This window comes from Felis catus, chromosome A3 (assembly GCF_018350175.1).
Source record: "Felis catus isolate Fca126 chromosome A3, F.catus_Fca126_mat1.0, whole genome shotgun sequence".
In the NCBI taxonomy this organism is placed as follows: domain Eukaryota; kingdom Metazoa; phylum Chordata; class Mammalia; order Carnivora; family Felidae; genus Felis; species Felis catus.
The window spans coordinates 101,811,949-101,835,082 of NC_058370.1; the positions used below are offsets into that span (position 1 = coordinate 101,811,949).

The 23,134-nt window shown below is 43.0% G+C and overlaps 1 protein-coding gene and 1 gene segment (V, D, J or C); one reads left to right on the forward strand and one right to left on the reverse strand.

Annotated features, from left to right (window-relative positions):
- RPIA (ribose 5-phosphate isomerase A) overlaps positions 1-23,134 on the forward strand; it is a 163,554-nt gene that overhangs the window by 86,164 nt on the left and 54,256 nt on the right. The window lies entirely within an intron of this gene.
- The window catches only part of LOC101100802, an 88,241-nt gene continuing 86,377 nt past the window's right edge, over positions 21,271-23,134 (reverse strand). The window contains 1 exon segment of the V gene segment in view: positions 21,271-21,801. Coding sequence covers positions 21,470-21,801 — 332 coding nt within the window.

Genomic DNA, 23,134 nt, shown 5'->3' on the forward strand with positions numbered 1-23,134 from the left:
GATAATTCAAGAGAATGGGGAAGCCTTCCCAGGGGAGAATGAGTCATACTTTGAGTAGCGGACATTGCAAAAATGTAATGGGGCTCTGATACTGAAGGCACCTGTAGCCTCATGAGGAGCCGCCCTGGGCTGCCACTAGGGCCCCCACAGTGAGTGCTTTCAACCTGCAGCTTGTACAGAAACTGGGGTAAGAGCTGGGTGCTGGAGTGCCCCCCCCTCCCCCGGCTGTGTACCCATCACAGTTTGCTGTGTGTGTGTGTGTGTGTGTGTGTGTGTGTGTGTGTGCGTGTGCGCGTGCGCACGCTCACGCACATATGGTGTATTGAAAAATCCAAGAGAGGTCCGGTGAGGTGGGAGAATAATTTCCTGTAATTCTGGAGAGTTTGTCCTTTCCTTCCCTTACTCTCTAACTGTGAACATATGTTTTTATTTATGTGGCTTTTCCCCTAAGGAAGTACAGGATGCTTTACAGCTTTATGCTTTTCTGTTTTGGGAAATGAGATAAAGCCTCTTAAAGGAAAAGATTGCTTTGGGTGAAATGTCAGTAGAGTGTATTAAGAAAAATACAGTTACTAAGGGTAAAGAGGGTGATGGATGCCATTTCAGAAATTTGTGAAAAATAAGCACGTTTTCATCAAAGTAGACTATATCAGGCATGAAAAATTGAGTTTCTGAATAAGCAATAACTCAGGCTGGTACTGTTTGCAAGTGTCGATCTTGGAAATTCTCGAGGTACTTTGCAGAGCTGAGAATTGTGTTCTCTGGGTTAATGCCTCGGATCAGCTCCTTTCTTTTAAGTATAATTGTCTTGGGTTTTATTTAATGCCTTCTTATTTTTTTTAAATAAAAAAAAATTTTAACGTTGATTCGTTTTTGAGAGACAAAGAGAGACAGAGCATGAGTGGGGGAGGGGCAGAGAAAGAGGGAGACACAGAATCCGAAGCAGGCTCCAGGCTCTGAGCTGTCAGCACAGTGCCTGATGCTGGGCTCAAACTCACAAACCGTGAGATCATGACCTGAGCCAAAGTCAGACACTCAACCGACTGAGCCACCCAGGCTCCCCCCTTCTTATTTTTTATCGAGATATAATTCACATGCAATACAAATCACCACAATGCATCCTTATTTCTAAAACAGACCACTATTTTATCAGATTGTGGGCATAGGGAGTTTTATACTTAACGTTTAAAAGTTTTGGGGAGAAAAGAGGAATCCTTTTTCTAAGTAACCTTATAGATTTTAATTGTACACGTGTGGTAAGTACTGAGGAATTATAAATTTGTTTCAAGGGGCAAAATATATTTTTTTGTGTTTTCTTTTCTGTAGGAACTCTATTAGATCATGTCTCAGTGTATATCAGAGTATAAATAATGACAGAGAGTAAATGATCCAAAACATCCGAATAAAAGACTGGATTCTAGAACTTAGTTTTCTGAATCACTTTCTGTAATTAAATTAATCAACACTTTTATAATCTGAATTTTATAGTAAGGATAATTTTATTTTATTTTTAAAAATTTTTTTACATTTATTTATTTTTGAGAGACAGAGAGAGAGCACGAGTGGGGGAGGGGCAGAGAGAGGGGGACACAGAATCCGAAGCAGGCTCCAGGCTCTGAGCTGTCACCACAGAACCCGACGTGGGGCTCAAACTCACGAACCTAACCGTGAGATCATGACCTGAGGCGAAGTCGGATGCTTAACTGATGGAGCAACCCAGGTGCCCCTATAGTAAGGATAATTTTAAATGAATCCCCCAAATTTTGGTTCTAGATTTAGTTCAAAAATTCTTTTGCTCTACAAGGAGAGTTTACACAGCTTGTACCTCCAGGTCTAGCTTGTTATGTCTCTTCTAACATACCAGCCTTTGGTTTCAATCCACTTTTATTAAAAAAAATCTACTTTAGAGCTAAAATGCTTTATTAAGAATTTCTTAATCTGGAGGATAATGGAGCGGTAGAGAGGTTTGAAGGTTTTACCAAGGGCCTGTATTACTGTTCCAAAAATAAAATGGAAACATTTGCAGCAATCAAGTGGGTCAAATATTTTGGTCCACTTTAGTGTTTTCATTAATGTATTCTTGCCCTTTTAAGTACTTTCAAGAATGGAACCGGACAAATGGATGTGAGCAATTCGAGAGAAGTGACTTGATTAACCGAATCTGGCATCTGTCCCCAAACGTGCCCTTGTGACTTTCATTTAGACAGTTGGTCCTCAATCCAGAATGGTTAAACATATTTTGATGGTTCACATGTCACTTGTCAATAAAAGACAACTTAAGATTCTGAGAAGTATTTGCTGTAACTCGTACAATTTTACCTTTGAGATCAGTTCACACTGTTGGGAGGCCATTAGCTCTTATGTTCATCTGGCTAAGTAAAGCATTTTACCTTGGGTGCTGGGGAAGGGTCTCCTCGGCTGTGGAATGATCTGAGCAGGGGCTGGCACAGAGCTGGCACTCGGGAAGGATTGGTATTATCTGAATCTGCAAATAAGACAGTGGTTTCTTTCTGACTTTCACCGTGCAGTGTTGGAAAGTTGTCCCCCACCTTCTCCTGTTCCTGAATACTACTTTCTGGAAAAATTATATTCTAACAAACATTTCAAAGGAAGAAAATTCACAATCTTGCATTTTAACTCAGCAGTCTTAGCGTTTTTGTTGGTGTTTTTCTCCCCAGTCTTTGTTCATAAGCACATTCAAAAAAATTTTTTTTAATGTTTTTATTTATTTTTGAAGGAGAGAGAGAGACAGAGCATGAGCAGGCGGAGAATGGAGAGAGAGGGAGGCACAGAATTCCAAGCAGGCTCCAGGCTCTAAGCTGTCAGCACAGAGCCCGATGTGGGGCTTGAACCCACGAACCGCGAAATCATGACCCGAGCCGAAGTCGGACACTTAACCGACTGAGCCACCCAGGCGCCCCACATATTTTTTTTTACATAGAGCTAATTGTAAGTGTTTAGAATTGCATACTTCACTTTACAAATGCCCCATTGAGTTTTCCATGTTGCCTCAGAGACTTTAGAACCTTCCTCTCAAATGAGTGTAAGTCATTGAGTTGGCTTTCCTTTATTTCCTTGGCCATTTCTCTGATTGGTGGGTGGGTAGGATTTTTCTAATGTTTGATTTTTAGGCTTAAAATTATTGAGTGCAAGGGAGTGGAATTTCTGTGGCTGTTGATACGTGTTACTAAATTCCTTTCCAAAAGGCTCTACCTATTCACAGTGCTGAGGGTCTCACAAGTGTTCGGTTTTCAACCATATGAGGGCTGTTTTACAGGCTATTTCCACACCTTTATATCTCTCCCCTCCACTCAGCAGAAAAATGTGGTTCAAGGCGAGGCAGGACATACATACATGCATGTATGTTTACTGTGAATGACTAAACTTCATCTACTAAATTCTGCATTATCATCTCACTGAGAAATACAGACAACCCACTTAGCTCCTGGCCTCGTTCTGGCGTTAGTTCCTGTATGATAGCCCGATTCTGTTAAGTTTTTGTCACAAAGCCTGCCTAGTAAAGTGGAAACTTTGACTTTCTGTTTCTGACTGTGATTGCAGGTGTCTCTCCAGAAAGAGGGAGTTGAGGGAACTTGTTCCCCACCGTTCTAGTTACAGAGGACTAAGTAAATACTCAGCATGGAGTCCGTAAGGAGAGAGGGTCTGTGCGCCCGCCACACGTAGAGAAAACAGCTTCATCTCAATGCTGATGAGGGCAAAAAGGCACACGGTGTTGCTTTTCATGAAGTCAGTTCTGCGTGTAGCCCTGGGAGCTGTTGTTTGGAAGGTTGCATGCAGTAAGCTTCCCAAGAGTCTCCTTGAACTTTGGCCATTTCTCAACATACTATAGCGCCGAAGCAAGCTTTTTTTATCCTCAGTTTTATTTTAGATGGGAGAAGTGACTCTGTCAGCATCACGTAGGAGCAGAACCAAGTATAAGCCTGCCTTCGGATCCAGTGTCATTTTACTGGGTTTTATCTCCATTTTAAGCCGCTTGACTATTTCAAAACATGCCATCGAAGGGTAGAAATCTCTCAGTTAGCATCCACTGCCCTGATAAAGGGAATACTAGATCAGTCGCCTTGGCGATTTTGTCCAGTGTTGACCCTCAAACAGGATACTTAGGGATTTCTGGATTTCACTTATGCTTTCTTCTGACTATATTGTCTGTATAACCTGGGTAACCTCCTGATCTTGCTGTCGGACTCTGTTGGTGTAGTCCCAGCACCCACTGGGTGAGCACATGTTGTAGGTGGTAAGCTCCTACGGGTCTGTGGAGGTCTGCCACAAGGTGCGCATGTCAGGGGAGTCCTAGTTTGATCTGCACCATGGGCCCAGTCTCTGGCAGAATGTTCTCTTCATTCCTCTTTGGCCATTCACCTCTTCAGATGCCGTTTCATTTGGGGAAACTTGACCAATGTTCTCCAATGAATCTTGCCCGGCCTCTTTTCATATTAAAGTGGTTATTTTCACATTGTAGATAGAAAATCAGGCTCAAAGAAAGGACCTTAAAAGGTGTTCCTATTTCCGTGTGAAAATCATAGCGTTGTAGGTCTGGAAGGGGCCTTCTTAATCGCTCAGTGCAGTCCCCTCATCTTACAGACTGGGAGGCTGAGGCCTGGGGTTGTGCTCAAGATTGTTAGCAAGGTGATGGCCTAGGGGGGGACTCCAGTCTACTGCTTTTAAAGACGGTGGAGCAAGCGTGAGATGCCTGCTATTCTACAGAAGGGGAGCAGACAAGAGGAAAAATGTCCCAGGTCAGAAATCAGAGGGAAATAATAACTACAGAGCCTCCATAGAGTTGTAAAGTCCTTTGTAGCTTATGGAGCTCTTGCAGATGCAGAAGTATGAATACATAAAATGAAATTTAGTTGATATTTTATGAAATGGATTCTTTTTTTTTTTTTTTAAAGTTTATTTATTTTGAGAGAGAGAGAGGGAGAGGGCTTGAGGGGTGGAAGGGCAGAGAGAGAGAGGGAGAGAGAGAATCCCAAGCAGGCTCTACATGGGCAGCACAGAACCCGATGTGGGGCTTGATCTCCGGACCGTGAGCTAAAGCCAAGAGTCAGATGCTTGGTCAACTGGGCCACCCAGGCGCCCCTTACTAAAGTAACTTGGCTTTAGGTGTTGAAGTGACTTCTGAATTATTAAAGAAAGAAAATTACTAAAGAAAGGAAGTCTGCTCTACTGGTCTTATTTCACTGTAGCCATAATCTTTTAAAATCTATTCAGTTTATTTTAATTAGAATAACCCATTTCTCAAGTAAAGCAGTTAACAGGGAATTTTTTGAGGTTGCTTAACAGATTTTGGCAATTTCCTTAGCCCTGCATTGGGTATTTTTTATTTCATTTTTTGCTAAAGAAATGGGGTTTGTGGATTTTGATAACTGCACATAATAGATTAAAAACAATTTTTTTTTAATGTTTATTCATTTTTGAGATGGTGGGGGTGGGGGTGGGGGAAGACAGGGCGTGAGCAGGGGAGGGGCAGAGAGAACGGGAGACACAGACCCTGAAGCAGACAGCAGGCACCAAGCTGTCAGCAGAGCCCGATGCGGGGCTCGAACTCACAAACCATGAGATCATGACCTGAGCTGAAGTCAGACGCTTAACGGACTGAGCCACCTAGGCGCCCCTGCACATAATCGATTTTAAATCATCAGGCTGTGATAGAACAAGGAGGTCTGATGACATGATTAAAACTAAAACTCACAGAATCCTTTGAACTTGGATGGAAGTTTCTTGGGAGGGGGAGGGTACTAGAGAGTGGCCTCTGTATCATCGTGGGTCCCTGAGGACAGGATTGATTGCTCACGTTCCGAAGTGAAGAAACAGCAGTGAAGGGTTTTGAAAGGTTAAAGCAACGCTCGCATGTGGGTTCATAAAAGTAACGAGTAGTTACCTTTACTCAGGCCCTCACCGGTGCTTTCATGTTGTCACGGTCCTTACAATAACCTGCAAAGAGGTGCTTTGTTATTATCTGAAAATTACAGATGCAGAGACTGAGGTTTTGATAGTGTTAGTCTCAAGGCCAATCAACCAAGTTAGTGGCAGAGCTAGATTCGAAGTCCAGTCTACCTAGCTCTGAAGTCCCTGATCTTTCCTTTGCACTTTTATTATACTCAAGAAGCTATGACTATATTTTTTCCTGTTTTTCTTGTCGGTTGATTCCAAGAGCGAATGATTTCCTTTTTCTGGACATGCTGAATAGGGAGTGTGGGCCTTTAACTCCTCTGTCTGTAATCTGTGGCTGGGCTGGACCTTTCTCTTCTTCGCATTCCTCCTGCTTGATCAGCACATGGCAGGGGAACTTCACAGGAGCCAGAGTATTAAACATTCCCTTTCTCTGACTTTGCCTTACTTTTCCCCTTGGTGGTAGGGGTCAAGTTCTGTAGTAACTGAACTGGGAATCTTCGGAGGAGAGGCCCCCACTTCTGTGGGGTGCACATCAGCAACATTTGGTTCCTCCACTGTGGCTGAAGCCACCTGACCTGGACCCTCATGCCAGCCCCATAGTGAGAAAACCCTGTTTTTCATTTCTTCTTTTGCAAAGGCCCATCTGGATAGAGCAGGTGCAGAGGTGGGTTCTTAAAATAGAAGCCCTTTTTCCATGTGACGTGGCACTATGGAAGCCCCCTTGCTTCTTTACCTGTTGTTCAAATTAATGACATGATGAAGATCTGTGCCCTCATCGTGGCATTTTCCTGACTTCTGTGGGACCTTTCATTTGTCAGTTGACCTTTCTAGTGTCTTCACTTGTAAGATACAGGACTTGTTCTTGGCAACCTCAACGAGTATCCTTCCTAGCTTTGATGGTCTGTGTCCATGTTTCTTTTTTTTTTTTTTTTAACGTTTATTTATTTTTGAGAGAAAGAGACAGAGTGTGAAGGGGAGAGGGACAGAGAGAGAGGGAGACACAGAACATGAAGCAGGGTGCAGGCTCCGAGCTGTCAGCACAGAGCCCAACGCGGGGCTCGAACTCACGAACCAGGAGATCATGACCTGAGCTGAAGTCAGACGCTCAACCGACTGAGCTACCCAGGCGCCCCTCTGTGTCCATGTTTCTGATTAGGGCTCAGATCTTTGAATTCGCCATCTCTGTCTTGTTTAGTTCCCCCAGCAATATTATTCTAGCAGAAATAGCTGGGCCTCAAAATGATTCTTGATGGTTAGAGTATGTCATCTCACCATCTTGACATCCCATTTGCTCTATATCAGCAACCCTCTCTAGAGCAGGTGTCAGAAACCACTTAAAAGCTTGAATAAGTTTCCATGTATTATGTGTTTGGGATCACAGAAAACAATAGGTGATTTATTTTATTTTAAATTTTGTGGATTTTCTACTAAACTGGTACCAAGGCATGTTGTTCTTTTTTTTTTTTTAATGTTTATTTATTTTTGAAAGAGAGAGAGCACGACAGCAGGGGAGGGCAGAGAGAGAGGGGGGCAGAGGATCTGAAGCGGGCTCTGCACTGACAGCAGAGAGCCCAGCATGGGGCTCAAACTCACAAACACTGAGATCATGCCCTGAGCCGGACACTTAACCAACTGAGCCACCCAGGTGCCCCAAACAATAAGGTGATTTAATTTAACATCAGGGAAGGTTATTTCCCTGTTCTTCCTTTCTGTCTTAAGGAATTAAAGATTCCTTTCAAAGTTCTAAATCTTAAGAGACTAGATTTTAAAACATTGATATTTATAAAACTCGTGTGTGTGTGTGTGTGTGTGTGTGTGTGTGTGTGTGTGTGTGTTTACTGAAGGTCAAACCAAGCCTTGAGTCTCAGTATTTTTGTTTTCTGTTTTGTAGAGTAGGAATAATATTTCCTTCATGGGGTTGTGGGAATTAGCTGAGCAAGAGGTTGGGGTACTGCTTGATACAAACTAGGCACTCAGAAAATGCTTGTTCTCCCAGGATCGTGTAAGTTCGTTTTTTTTCTGCTCCTGAGTACTAACTCTTGGTTAGCCTTGAGGCTGAAAAATTGGCCCTCTGATGTCAAGGAGCTAGCAACGTTTTAACGAGACCAAATTAATACATATGAAACAATTCGAGAACAGCTTGAGTCAGGACATGACTGATCGCTGCCTGGGGACAAGGTATGCCTCCCTAACAGAACAGGCACATTTTCACAGCAATGGTCTCTGAGTCTCATTTTCAAAGAGAGTGGGGTGCCAGCACACGTGACCATCCTAGGAAAGAGTCAAGACCACAGGTTATAGGGGTCCAACAGTGAGGGGAAAGCTAAGGAAAATTGTCCACTATCAATAAGAGAGAATGAGGCGTATCATTCAAAATGATCAATGCAACATGTAAATAGAAAAGAGAAGTGCTGTGAATTAGCGAGCGAGAGAGGTTGAACACAAAATTGTCTTAACGGTGTGGATTATCCTGTAGCTTTGTATGAAGATGCATAGATAAATATTAGATGAGAATAGAATGTGAGGAATCAAAATAATAGATGTGTTAGGGTTATGGATTGATGGGTGAATTTCAAAAACATTCCTTTTAGTAGGCTTTCAGTTTTAACAATTGACACCAACTATTTTGAATAATTTCATAGTGAATAACGACTTGTGCTGAATATTATGCCAGTCCCTGGATGAAGGTTCCATCCTTCTTTGGGGTAGGACTTCTTCTGTGATATTCATTGTGATCTCTGTCTTGAATGGCTTGTTGTTTTTGTTTTGTTTTGTTTTGTTTTGTTTGAAGAGAAAAAAGTACAACAAATCCAGGAGATTATGGAGACCTCTTCCATTTACATCTCTGTAGATCTTCCTTCTCAAATTCCCTACAACCTGATACTGAATCCAAAGGAAGGGAGAGGCCCTGGGAGCTCTGATTTTGAACTTTAGGGATTTGGCCTGCTACTTCTCTAGAAAATGCCTGGTTCTCCCAAGCTTCAGTCAGCCTTAATAGAGGCACATATCCCTTCAAGAAAAACCAATATACCACAGTCCACTTGGCAAATGGATAATTCAGGTGGTGATTTACATTTTATTTTGGCAGGTGGACCCTTCATTTTCAAAAGAATTCTTCATGAGTGTCCCTCAAAAATGTATTGATTTTTCAGGAACACATTGATTTCATGTGGTCACTTACCCTGTAGGTAGTATGTGTACTTAGGCTGGTTCTTCCATAGCATGAATAAGTGGGCTCCTGTCAAGGGGAAGGAACTGAGGAGATACAACATGGCTGTGACCCTCCAGCTTTCAATTTAATCTGGGTCAAATCAGTTCAGCCCTGTGCAAGCCAATCCAGTGCAAACTAGTCCAATCTAACCAGTCCAAAAAGCATGTTGGTGTTTGTGTCAGTGAATCTGAGGAACATCATCTCCCCCCCGAATTAGAAGTGAACAAAACAGCATGGCTTGAGTTGGCCCTTTTCCACTCACCTTGTGTGCCAACTTCTCAAGGCCTCCAGGCCTATGTGTGCTTGAGAATGTAGATTGGAGGAAGGGGAACTGGACAGAGCCTCGATGCCTGGCTTCTAGGCTTATTTCAATTTCAACTACTAACAGCATTGAGTAAGTGGTCAACCTCTTGAGGCCTTAATCTCCTAATTTTTCAAATAAAGACAGTAGTCTAGTTTTTTTGAGCACTTCTCTCCAGTCCTGGCAGTCTATGAAATCACCTTCAGCTCTTTTATACAAATTTCTTGATTAATTGAAACCAAATTTCCACTACTCTGATACTTTTAGTTGGCTCTCCTCAGAACATCAGTGTCCAATTTAGCACTATTCTAATTATTTTCCTTATTTGTACCCATTTTTTTGGGGGGGGGGCAAGGAATATGTTTTTTTCTGCAGACTTTTCTACAGACTTCTTGAGGACAGGGCTTGTGACACTCATATCCTTATATCTCCTCATGGTGACTCGAATTCTTGGAACCATTGTCAAAACAACATCTTCTTGGTGATTCTTCCTTTCTTTTAGTGTATCTCTCACATCTTTATAACAAATTCTTTTTTTTTAATTTTTTTTTTGACATTTATTCATTTTTGAGAGACAGGGAGACAGAGCATGAGTGGGGGAAGGGCAGAGAGAGAGACACACACAGAATCCAAAGCAGGCTCCAGGCTCCGAGCAGTCAGCACAGAGCCCGGCCCAGGGCTCGAACTCATGAACCGTGAGATCATGACCTGAGCCTAAGAAGGTATCACGATTTCCAATACATTCTGGAAGTTTCATAGATGCAATATTTCTTTTTAGAGTTAACATTGGAAATAATGTCACACACACGTTTTTTTAAAAGATATATTCTTTTAACTAAATAAGGTTGTTTGACAAATTTATGTGGAGAGGGACACAAGATAATCCTCCAGTTGTTGGCAGAGCAGTAATTGCAAGTCGTTCAGTCCAAACACGCAGTTCTTTTCTGTCAGCTCCATGACTTCTTGCCTCTGGTTGAACCACTGTACCCGAAAGTGGACTGATCCTTTCCGTTCTAAGTGGAAGTGCCCACTGTGAGCTACCATCACAGAGGTGGTGAGAATGGCCGTGGTGCTGGATGGGGCATGGTGCTGGTGGAATTGGACTGGATTAGATTATCTGAGGTCATAAGAAATGAAACTTGGCTTGCAGTTGGCTGGCTCTAGAAGGTGCGGTCTCCTATGCTTCCATGCGACGTTCTGTGTGACCGAAGGCAGCACAGAGCGGGCACGCTGTACAGGGACAGAAAAGGAATAAACAGACCATCCTTGAAAGTCACAGATGGAAAGCGGATTACAAGGGTGGCGCCGCTTTTCAGGAAGACCTGGGTCATCCGATCCAATGGGGGTGGTTCCAGGCAGGTGACGGTGTGGAGCCAAGAGAGCAGCGGGCTTGAAATCAGAGGACAAATATCTAAGAGTTGGCCTTTCCACTTGGGCAAGTCTTTCAGTCTTTCTGGTCCTGTTTCTTCATCTGTAAACTAGGGTAGTATTGTCACACTCTGTGAGTTAGCATATCCAAATAACAAACAAACACAACCAGACACACAGAAAAACAATCTGTATGATAGTTCTACCAACATGTATCAGCATCAACAATTCACTGTTCATTTGCTTATTTATTTTTTCAGTAAATGCTTGAACAACCAAGGCCCGGTGTTTTTTTTTGCTAAGCACCGCAACAAGTAAAAAATTGTATAAAGATCAAGGTGTAGAAATTCTAGTTCAGGTCCTCAATGAATGGTAGATGAGTCATAAACTGAAGCATGGAAATAGTGACTTTCTGTAGGTCTTCCAGCTACTATTATGATTCTCCAGTGTTATTTTGTTGCACGGTTTCCAAATGGCACATTGCTGGTTTCTTTATAATAGACAAAAGGCCCTGCCTTTTAGGAGTCCTAACTTTTGATGGGAAATAAAGACAGGGATACTTGGGGCTCACGCAAATCAAACACGTAAGTGATGGACGGGACATAGTGAATTCAATAATGTGGGAGATCAAGGGAGAGTGGACTCTGGGTGAAATCAAATTTTCTCCATTTTTCACAGATGATCTTTTGGAGGCGGTGGAATTTTTTTAGGTCAGCTGTAAATAAAACCTGTTTCATTAATTTTCAGACTTACCTGCAGAAAAATAGCTAATAAGAGTTACCAGGTTCATAAATTTGATGGCCTTACATTTAACATGTGACTTGTTATTTTGGAGTATATAATGAATCTGTCAACATGAGTGAAAAAGTTATTTGCAACTGCCACATCAGGTAGGCTTTATGAAAACATAAGCCCTGGGAACTTATTAAATTTTATTTATAAACTCTTAACACAGAATACAGTGACCGAGAAGAGTATATTCCTCTTTCTTACCTAATAATTAGGGTTTACTCTATTTCTGAGCGACAATGTATTAAAAACGAAGCAAGGGCTGAAGGTGGAGAGAGACAGTGGCAGGGGTGAGAGACACTGTAGACAGAAGCACATATCTGGGGGTAGATGTGTATTGGGATGAGGGCAATGAAGGCTGGATTATGTCATTTTCCACAAATGTCTATTTAGCTTCTCCTGTTTCAAGAACTTTGCCTTTTTTTTTTACAGTCAGTTTAGGAGACACTGTATCTTTAAGCATTTACAATCTTAGAAGAGCAGGGAGGGCGTAGGAAGGAGAAGGCAAGCTAACACAAGGGCAAAAGCCTCAGACCCTTCTAGTCCTGTGGCTGATGTGGATTTTGTCACTAGTGTTGCATTCCGAGGAACGCTTTCCATTCCTAGGTGGCTGCGCTGGTTAGGATAGTCAATGGAGACTCATCAGAAGGATATAATCCAGCAACAGGAGCTATACAGTGAGGGCAGGCCAGCTGATCAGTATCTCAGTGCACAGCGGTTCTCAGGAGCCCATAGCCCCGGCTCTCAGGGGAAAGACCTCTGATCAGATCTCTACAGAGCCTACCCCGTTTCTCTGTTCCTATAGTCTTTTCTCTCTTCCTTGCTATTTCCATCCCTCTTCTCTTTTGTATTTCTTCCAGCTCTCCTTGTTATCCTTTCCCCTCTAATCTTTTTGTAAATGTACTTTAATTAAACACACTTATGGAATTAAATTACAGACATTGGTTTGCTAAATAAAATGTGTACACACACACACACACACACACACACATTATTTTCTATTTCTTGAAAAAAGAAGACAGAATTTAAAAAATCTCTCCAAAATGTAGACGTCCAGAGCAGATTACAGTTGACCTTTGAACAACATAGGTTTGAACTGTGGGTCCACTTATACATGCATTTTTCTTTTGGATAAATACGGTACGGTGCTGTAAATGCATTTTCTCTCTTATACTTTTCTTAATAACATCTTCTTTTCACTAGCTTTACTACAGGAATACAATATATAATACATTTAACATACAACATATGTGTTAATCAACTGTTTATGTTATCATTAAGGCTTCTGGTTAATAGTGGGCTAATAGTAGATAAGTTTTCCAGGAGTTAAAAGTTATATTTTTTTGAGTGGATTTTTGACTCTGTGGGGGTTAGGGCCCTTAACCCCTGCATTGTTTGAGGGTCAACTGTATTTGTTTGGATCAGTGATCCTCAATCCAGAATTTCCTCATGTCTAGATTATTGTCTTTGGTGGACAACAGAAGAAAATACATATTGGAAACCCATATGTGGAGTTTCAGGTTTGTGGAGAGTACAGTGAAAATTGAATGGGAGTAGGTAGGAGTTCTTCTCACATTATCCAGGTTCAGGGAGCAGATCTGAGCATGTGTTTGGTGACTGAGGATCTTGAAGGGCTCAAGGTGAGTGTTCATAGGTCATGCTGCTGCCCTAGAGGACAGGGACTTCTGTGTCCTTCTCCAACCGCCAGCACACAGACCAGGTACTCATAAATGTTTATAGAATGAAAGAATCCAGGAATACCTGTGGGATGAGAAGTTGTAAGGGACTGGGTTGAATATATTCTGATTCCCAAGTTATTTATCTATGTATTTTTAAAAAATGCTTATTTTTGAAGGAGAGAGACAGAACATGAGTTGGGGAGGGGCAGAGAGAAAGGGGACACAGAATCTGAAGCAGGCTCCAGGCTCTGAGCTGTCAGCACAGAGCTCAATGTGGGGCTCCAGCCCATGAACCATGAGATCATGACCTGAGCCAAAGTTGGATGCTTAACTGAGTGAGTCACCCAGGCGCCCCTGTGTATTTTCTTATTCTCTATCTGTGATGTTTGTTTTTTCCTTTGATGTTTGTTTTTTTGCACAGTGAAGGGCAACAGACCAGTTCCAGAGAGTAGAGGACTTCTGTAAATGAACCATTGCCCACCTGCTCATGAACCAAGTGGGTAGGAAGACGGGTCTCAGTTGGCATGTAGTCCAAGAAGAGTTTATGATGTCTCAGATTCTAGAGCCTTCTTTTCCACAAGGATATAAAAGACACCCTCAGTTCACTCTCCTTCTGGCTGGGAAGACTGCTGTATGGTTGGGCCACTTGAAATCACATGCTGATGACCGGGAGCACATTTCCTTTCTTTCAGTATAAAATATTGGTCTTTGGGAAACGCACCTTCCACCTAAATCCCTGCAACACTTTGACATTCCATTATGGTGTCAGGCAAGCTCAGGGGAAATACACTGAACTGAACTTGATCCTTAGGCCTGTGGGTGAGATATTGTGTCAACAAATAGTTCTTCACTGTACCTTAGTTTCTCCATCTTTCAGACAGAGGTTTTTCTTGCCTTGACATGTCAAATAGGTAAAGAGGAACAGAAGGATTGTGATGTATTATTGCAAATTAGAAGAAATGAAGGTTTCAGGCCAAATTTAAAAAGGCTTCCTTGTGGAATGACTGCAAGGAGAACATCCATTGAACTCAGTCATGGAATCCAAGAACCTATTAATAATTAAGAACAAGAAAAGATCATGGATTGAGCATGTATTCTGTGCATGCCTTCTACTAAGTGGGTTATGTACAGTGTTTCATTTAATGTCAATAGTGATGTGGAGACAGAGGTTTTATTACTATTACTTTATTATAGACAGAGAACCTGAGACCAGGAGGGTGTTAATTCCAATATAAGTTATAAGTGATGAGTCCCCATGTCAGAGTTCATTGATGGAAGCTATGGCTTCCCAGTTGGAGGGCTGGAGCACTGCAGTGATTTATGAGGACACCCTTAGTGTCAGTAAGTCCCAGGTTGGCTAATGTTTGGGCAGGAGGGTGAAGGTATGTACCTTTCCTGACCTCCAGCATGTGTTATGTGTGGTTCCATAGAGCTCCCTAGACACCCCACTGTCCATCCCATTGCTCCATGTTGCAATTTCTGTTAACTTGTTTCCACACTAGGCTGGGAGTTCCTTGAGGTTGAGAGCTGTCTCTTGTTCACTGTGTTACCTGCAGAACATAGTACAGAGCCAGGTACATGAAGATGCTAATCAATGTCTGTAGAATGAATGAAGGTGGGCGTCCATACATTCAATCATATAAACGGGTTTTGTATGTAGTAGTTAGGGTTGCATGGTGTAGAAGGGCAAGCAATTAACATGGTGACTTGGGTAAGGACCAATGGATGAGTGAGTGGTTGTGTGGCTGGGTATATGTATTGGTGGAAGGGGAATATAAGAGAAGAGAATGTTTCTGTCATGGGTGCTAGGAAGTCTACTGAAATGTGCTCTGTAATGTTGCCATGACTCATCCCTATTTTTCCTGGCCTTCTATCCCTGAGGTGCCCAAATTATTATTCAACATGAATCATTTCTTGCTGCCCTCAAATATTTCCAGGACCTCTGTGGGCTTCACGAAGCATCTACCTGCTCACAGTGTCTTTCTTACACGCAGACTGTATGGGTCCTGTCAACATATCAGACCTCTGAGAGGGTGCTGCCTATTCTGGGTTGAGGTTTTCCAGGGAGAGAACCCTGGGACTGGAGCCGGGGCAGTGGGTTTAGGTAGAAATGTATCAAGCAAAGTTAGGGTCAGTGTTACTTCCAGCCAAGTGCTGGACACAGACTTGGCCAGGTACTGTGAGGACCCAGGTGCAGGGGGCCATAGGAACTACTGGAAGGGCGTGGAGTGCACTGCCCAGCCTGTTGGAGGAGGATGGGAGTGAAACCAACAGATGTGCTCAAGGTTCTATTTTCAGTTCCCCAAAAGGTCTTCTCCTTGACCAAAGCAGTGTGACCGTTGCCATGACAGTTGCTATCTTGGTCCCTGGGACTCTCCCTCAAAAGGTGGCATTACTTTTTTAATCTTCTTAGGCCAGTCACCATGAAACTCGATACTAACCCACCTGGGGTGGGGATGGGCAGGGCCTGTCTGGGGTCTGAGCACTATGATGATGGAAGATGTTTTGGTACTAAGAGGGACCTGTGGTTAATGAGTTATTTTTCCAAATGAGACCAATACTCCTAGCTACCTTCAGCATGGCTGACTTTCCAGTTTTGCTGAGCATCACAGATTTCTCTCCCGAAATGTCCATAGTGAGCTCATTGTTGCATCTGGTAACAGATGGGAAGAACTCTAGCCTTGAATCTCAGTCTGCCTCCAGGTGATTAGGCCATGCCATCCAGCCTCTGCTCTTCAGTCTCCTGACCTGACTTCCAAGCTCTTTACTCGGTCAAAGACCCAGGGATTCTTTGCCCCTAAGAAGGGCAGCTGTGAATAGAAGTTGTGAAGGGACCACAATGTGTTGCAGTTCGGGCTGTTGATCAGGCTGCCTGAGTTTGAGGCCTGACTTTGGTATTTACTTATTGTGTGACCTTGGACATGGTATTTACACTAAGTCTTAGTTTCTTTGTAATACAGACTACACGTGGGGTTGTTGGAGGATTCAGTGACACGATCATCGTTGTCAGTGTTGGACATTGTATGCATTGCTATTATTATGGAGTAAAAACCTGTCACAAGCTGGCATGTGTGGAGCCAGAAGGAGTATTACAGAAGGTTTTCTCTGTGTACTTTTTGTTTCCTACGTTGACCATCAACATTTTATCATGGTGTCGTAAGTTGAAGGCTGTTCCTTATTTGTTCTTTGAGCCCATGGTGAAACAAAAGCTTGTGTATTTTTTTAAGAAAGACTCAGAGAGAGGGAAGACCTTCATTCACTCTCTAGTCCAATCTTTTTGTTAGTTTTAGAGTTGCTTGAGGCCTTACTATTACTATGACAAACCAGTGTTACTGAAAACCTGCACAGAACCTGCTGAGTGCAAACTCTAAGAAAGACACGGTGGTTTGGGCTTGATAAGCTTGGTTTAAGTTACGGTTCTACCTCTTGTGAGCTCTGTGATTTTAAGCACACTACATAACCTTCCTTAGCCTCAGGATCCTCATCTATGAGGCCAGCTTAATAAATACCTCAGTGTGTGGTATGAGAATCAAGGTGGTCGTGCTAGTGACAGTGCTAGCAAATGACAGTACTCTCCCCTCTTCTGCTTTCCCCACCCCATTGCCCCTGTCCTCACCGTCCTCCCTTTTCTCCCTCTATGCAGAGAATCTTGCTGGTTTCAGGGATACAGAAGGTTCCAGAGTTAGGAGGTAGGACCTTCTCTTAAAAGATAAGTAACCACGTGGTAGGGGTAGTAAGAGCCATTCAAGTCCCAAGAAGAGATCGTTAGGACAATGGAGGGGTAGAAAGGCTGAGAGGAGCTAAGGGGAGAGACCAGAGGTATCTATGGGGGTCTTTCCCATGCCAGTGGTCTCTTAAGAATTCATGGAAGGAATTGGCATGTGGAACCTAGGAGACAGGAAGTGGCGGATGGTAAGGGGACTCCCTTGTGAATTCCAATCTTCTCCATCTTCTCTTAGCTTCCCCCTTCCTGGAGCCTTTACTTGTTGTGTACTTCTATCTACACAGTCTTCTTGAATCGCTAAAGCTCCACAATCTAAATTCTACATATTTATTGAAGAAGTTATGAACAATTCCCAGCATGTCTGTGGACCTCTCTGCATCAGTGCGTGTGGACACTCCCTTCACTTCTGTCTGTGGTTGAGCCGTGTTCCTAGCGAGGGGCAGCACCTCCACCTGTGTTCCACCCACCCCATCTCACCTACTCAAGGGCATCGCTTGTCTTTCCTGCAGCACCAGATTTTCTTCTTTACCGGATTATTCTCATAAGCATTCCAAAAGGCTGTCATTTCTCTTCTTCCAGATACTGCCTTTTTCCAACTCTTTCCTCCAAAGACTTGGCCGTGCAAACTGTCTCCAATTTCTTTCTTCTCATTTTCTCTTGAACTCATTCTGATCAGATTTTTGCCCTTGCTGTTCTATGGACACTGCTTTTATCTAGTTCACCAATGACCCCCACATCTCTAGATCCAGTGGTCCATTTTCATTCCAGTTGACAACAGTTGACAACTGATCAGTTTCTCCTCTGTGTAACATTTCTTCTTTTGGATTCCAGGACAACACCACTCTCCTGATTTTCCTCCTTCTCTGACCAATCCTTTCTGTCTTCTTTTCTGATTCTTCCTCATCTCACCAACTTCTTAATGTTGGAGTGCTTCCCATCTTAGTGCTTAGTGCCTGGTGTCTATTCTGTCACAGTCTGAGGGCTTTTAACACCATCCTTATGGCGATGACCACGTTTATGCCTCTAGTACTGACCTCTGCTTCCACGTTACAGGGTCTTCTATCCAGATGTCCACCTGTCATCTCTGCTTTGTTGTCTGATAGGCATCTCAGACTTGGCACATCCACAGTGGAACTCCTAAAGCTTCTGGAATCAAGGCAGTGTCTAATGACAAATAGATCCCAGAATGGAATAGAGATTTTAGAAGTAGACCCAACTTTATGGTCACTTGATTTTCTTTTCTTTTTTTTTTTTTTTTCAACGTTTATTTATTTTTGGGACAGAGAGAGACAGAGCATGAACAGAGCAGAGAGAGAGGGAGACACAGAATCGGAAACAGGCTCCAGGCTCCAGGCTCCGAGCCATCAGCCCAGAGCCCGACGCGGGGCTCGAACTCACGGACCGCGAGATCGTGACCTGGCTGAAGTCGGACGCTTAACCGACTGCGCCACCCAGGCGCCCCTATGGTCACTTGATTTTCAACAAAGGTATCAAAGCACTCCAACTGGGGAAAGGGAGGTCTTTGGGGTTAAAAGAATTATGGCTGGAGAATAAGTTGAAAGACATCAAATAGTAGCCAAACTGAGCTACTATTATTATGATGATGACTAATACTTGTGCCCTCCTCAATACATGCTAGGCTGGGTGTTCAGTGGTTCACATGAATTATTTCATTCAAGTCTCACAACAGTCTTACAAGTAAGACTTTCCGATGAGAAAACTGAGGCACAAACGTCAAATAACTTCCTGTTATGACTTGTGAGCATATCTTCCCAGGCAATTATATATGAACAATGATGTGGGAAAAGAACATAACAATGTGTCCACTTCATCTAGCCAGGCTCATGGTAATGGGTGACTTGAACCCTAGTGCTAACTCACCAGTGCTCACCCAGTAGGGAGAGAGCACAGAATCCCTGGCTTCTGTCTTTGAGATTCAGCCTTAGGTCCTCCAGTGGCCACTCTGGCCACTGATACAGTTTTTGTAAAAGGTCCCACCTTGTTCACACTGATACCAACCCTCCCTCTCCTCCCCCCAGCATAGGTACCCAGGCCGAATGGCACCTTCTAGAAGGATGAAAAGAGGAGAGACCTCAGGAAGATGGAATGTTTAACTCTTTGTTCTATGCAGCACCATAAGCACAGGAAGGCAGAATTGTATACGTTTTCAGAGAGCAGAGTTAGGCAGGTGGGGATCTGATCCCAGGCCCACCACTGACCATGTGGTCTTGACCTTAGCCTCTTTTATCTATAAATTGGGTGTAAGATATTTCTTTTTTTAAATGTTTATTTATTTGTGAGATAGAAGCATGAGTCGGGGAGAGGCAGAGAGAGAGGGAGAGAGAGAATCCCAAGCAGCCTCCACACTGTCAGTGCAGAGCCGACATGGGGCTCAAACCCGTAAGTTGTGAGATCATGATCTGAGCCAAAACTGAGAGCCAGACGCTTAAACCGACTGAGCTACCCAGGTGCCCTGGGTGTAAGATATTTCTTGATGTGAAGTTATTTTGAAGTACCAGTCATCTATATCTATATATCTATATCTATATCTATATCTATATCTATATCTATATCTATATCTATATCTATATCTATATCTATATCTATAATTTATCTATCTATGTAGAAAAGTGCACAGATTATACAGTTTGACAAATTTCCACAGTGGTACACATTACTTAACAAAACTCCAGAAGCCCTCCTGGTAGGCACCACCTCACCCCATGCCCAAAAGTAATCCCCATCCAAATTTCTAATTGTGGTTTTAACTGGCTTGGAACTTTATATAAATGAAAATATACAGAATATATCTTTTGGGAGTGCCTGGGTGGCTCAGTGGTTAATCATCTGACTTCAGCTCAGCTCATAATCTCACAGCTTGTGGGTTCAAGCTCAGTGTCCGGCTCTGTGCTGACAGCTCAGAGCCTGGAGCCTCCTTCCGGTTCCGTGTCTTCCTCTCTCTCTGCCCCTCCCCCACCCGTGCTCACTCTGTCTCTCTCAAAAATAAACATTAAAAATTTTTTTTTTTAGTTTGGACTCTGTCTCCCTCTCTCTCTGCCCCTCTCCTGCTCATGCTCTGTCCCTCTCTCTCAAAAATAAATAAACGTTAAAAATTTTTTTTTAAATTATCTTTTGTGTTTGGTTTCTTTTGCTTGTCATGTTTATGAAGATTCATCTATGCCATTCGGTATAGTTATAGTTTTAAAATTCTCCTTATGTAATAGAATTTCAGTGTGTAAACATACTACAACTCAGTGACCCATTCTATTGTTGGTGGGCATTTGGATTATTTCCGGTTTTGGGCTTTTATAAATGAAGCAGCTCTGAAAATGTGCACAGGTCTCCCGGTGGACAGAGACACAGTCATTTGGAGTGGAATTGCTAGGTTATACTGTATGAATCTGTCTCCGCTTTCTAGAACTTGCCCAACATTTAAAATTTTTTATTTATTTTTATTTTTTAATAAAGTTTTTAAAGTTTATGTGTTTTTGAGAGAGACAGAGACAGCGTGAGTGGGGGAGGGGCAGGGAGAGAGGGAGCGAGAGAGAATCCCAAGCAGGCTCTGTGCTGTCAGCACCGTGCCTGATGCGTGGCTCGAACCCACAAAACCATGAGATCGTGCCCTCAGCCCAAACCCAAGAATGGAATGCCCAACCGACTGAGCCAGCCAGGTGCACCTTAGAACCTGCCCAACATTTTAATGAACATTTTTAACCTTGCAGTAAAGTAAGGTTTAAATTAGGTTGTGGACAGCACTCAGTGTGGTTTTTGGCAGATAGAGAGATCACATTCCATTAAGTTAAAGTGCCATAATGGACTCTGCCATTTCCCTATTGCGTGTTCATTTAGATCATTTTCATTGTCTTGTTATTTTATGTAATGTCACAGTGAATGACTCTTTATGGATGTTTCTTTCTTTTGAAAAATTTGCTTTGAGTAAATTCTTAGGTAAGTTCAACTGGATCAGAAGATACGTGACTGTGGAAACTGTCACCCTTAAAAGGACTCTGAGGGTCTGCTGAGGAGGGGAAAATGAGGAAGCAAGCCTCTTACACCATGGCCCTGGGGGTGGGCAGGATATGAAGACAGGTCGCTTATGGCTTTCATGGAGGGTCTCGTAGAGGACAGGAAGGTCAGGTAGAATGCGGGATGATGATTTTTATACGTGGTGGTGATTTTATAGCAACTGGGTGTTTAGTTCCTTAGAAGATAAACTGGGTAATTGGAAAAACAAACAAACAAACAAACTATACCAACCATTAACAGAGGAGGAAGAGGGAAATCACTGGTGCAAAGATTCACTTTATTTATTCATTTCCCCCCCAAATATTATTAGCATGATTAAAGCCAAAGAGGGGAAGGCAGTAAGGTGGGGACAAGGGCCTGCAATAGGTGTGGGTCTCCGATGGGGAAAGGTCCGGAGGCCTGAGGAGGGAGACAGAGAGTCTGGGACTGAGGCACAGGTGATGAGGCCTGCTAGGCTACTCTCTCTGACACTCGCTCCTGTTGAAGCTCTTGACGAGGGTGGAGGCCAGGCTCTTGTGAGTGACCTCGCAGGAGAACTTTTCATGACTTTGGTACTCCGTACTGGACATCGTCAGGGTGCTGCTGAGGCTGTAGGTGCTGTCCTTGCTGTTCTGCTCTGTGGTGCTCTCCTGGATGCCTTTGTTTTGGACTACGCCATCCACTTTCCACTTGACATTGACCTCTTTGGGGTAGAAGTCATTCAATATGCACACGATAGAGGCACTTCCTGTATGTAACTCGTCCAGAGATGGTTGGAAGAGAAAGACAGATGGCTGAGCATCACTCCCTGAGGAAGGAAGCACAGAGAATGGTTGTTAAGTAACAGGGAGGTTCTCCATTTGGGCATATTGTTTGTGGGCAATCCCGGAGCCCGTAAGGGAGACAGAGCAATTTATTCTGTGTAGCAATGAGGGACACCAGGAAGCAGATTTATAATCTCCATGATTTTGAGTGTTTCTCTAGTCCCTATCTCTTAAGAAAGTTTTACACTGTTTTGTTTGAACTCTTTGCAGCCATTTTAAGGGCTTTTTTGCTTTTCTGACCTCACCTTCTTTCCTTCAGCTGTGTTCCCTGCCCCCTGCCATACACCCAGTACTTTAGGCAAAGAAACAAAGGTCATTTAGTCTGACTCCCTCAAAGTTTAGAAGAGAAAACAGGTCTTGGACCCCCTTACAGAGATCATTCCTCCGTGCCTCTCCCAGAACTGTGTAGCAATATCGGGCTGCTTTTTCCTTCCAGGGTTTTCTTTGAGTGTGTTAGAGCCAGACCCCCCCTATAGAGTGACTTTGAGCCCCGAGTCTGTGCCTGGGCTGAGGCACAGCCCTGTTACCTTCTGTGATCAGGCTAGCAACTCTCCCACCTCCTTACAAAGGCCTTGAAGGAAGACTGAGCCCTCGTCTGACAGCTGTCATGATATGGGGCGATAACAGACCAGACAATGGGGGTCAACTGTAATTTTGGCCACCTGCCTACAAGGAACTAGCTAGCTTCGGTTCTGACCATGAGCAGCTGCCAGATGGCGTCTGGGAAATCCCCCCCTATGGGCATTCAAGCTGTCTGGTCAGAGAGCAAGGGCTAAAATAACAAATCAAGAATCCTTTGCTGGGAGAAGACTGCAGATAAGTGAACAGGTTTTTATAAAGCTAACCTCCATTAACGAAGCATTTCAAAGTAAGATACTGAACTTTCTATGTTTTGATTTTTTATTCTCTTTTCACCTTCATCACTAATTTTTTTCTGAGAATGTTATAAAATAGCATTGGCCACAAAATAGTGTGAATTCTAGAAAAAAAGGAAGGGAAGTATTCTAGAAAGATACTCCTAGCCGGGTGACTCCTTGATGCCTTTAAAATATCCATCCTGCATTCAAATATTAAACGATTAGCACATTGATATGGAAAGTCTTACAAGACATTTTATTAGCTTTTAATGGAGTTTAAACTTATAAAAAATGTTTTTAAAAGGCCCTAAAATAGTTTTAAAAAGCTACATAGTTTAAATAGTTCTAAAATAGTTCTCAGAGTTTTAAAACAGCTCCAAAATAGTCCTATAAAACTGTTGCAGACCAAAAATAATCTTTCATAAGCATCACTTTTGAAATCAGCTGAAGTAAACAACAA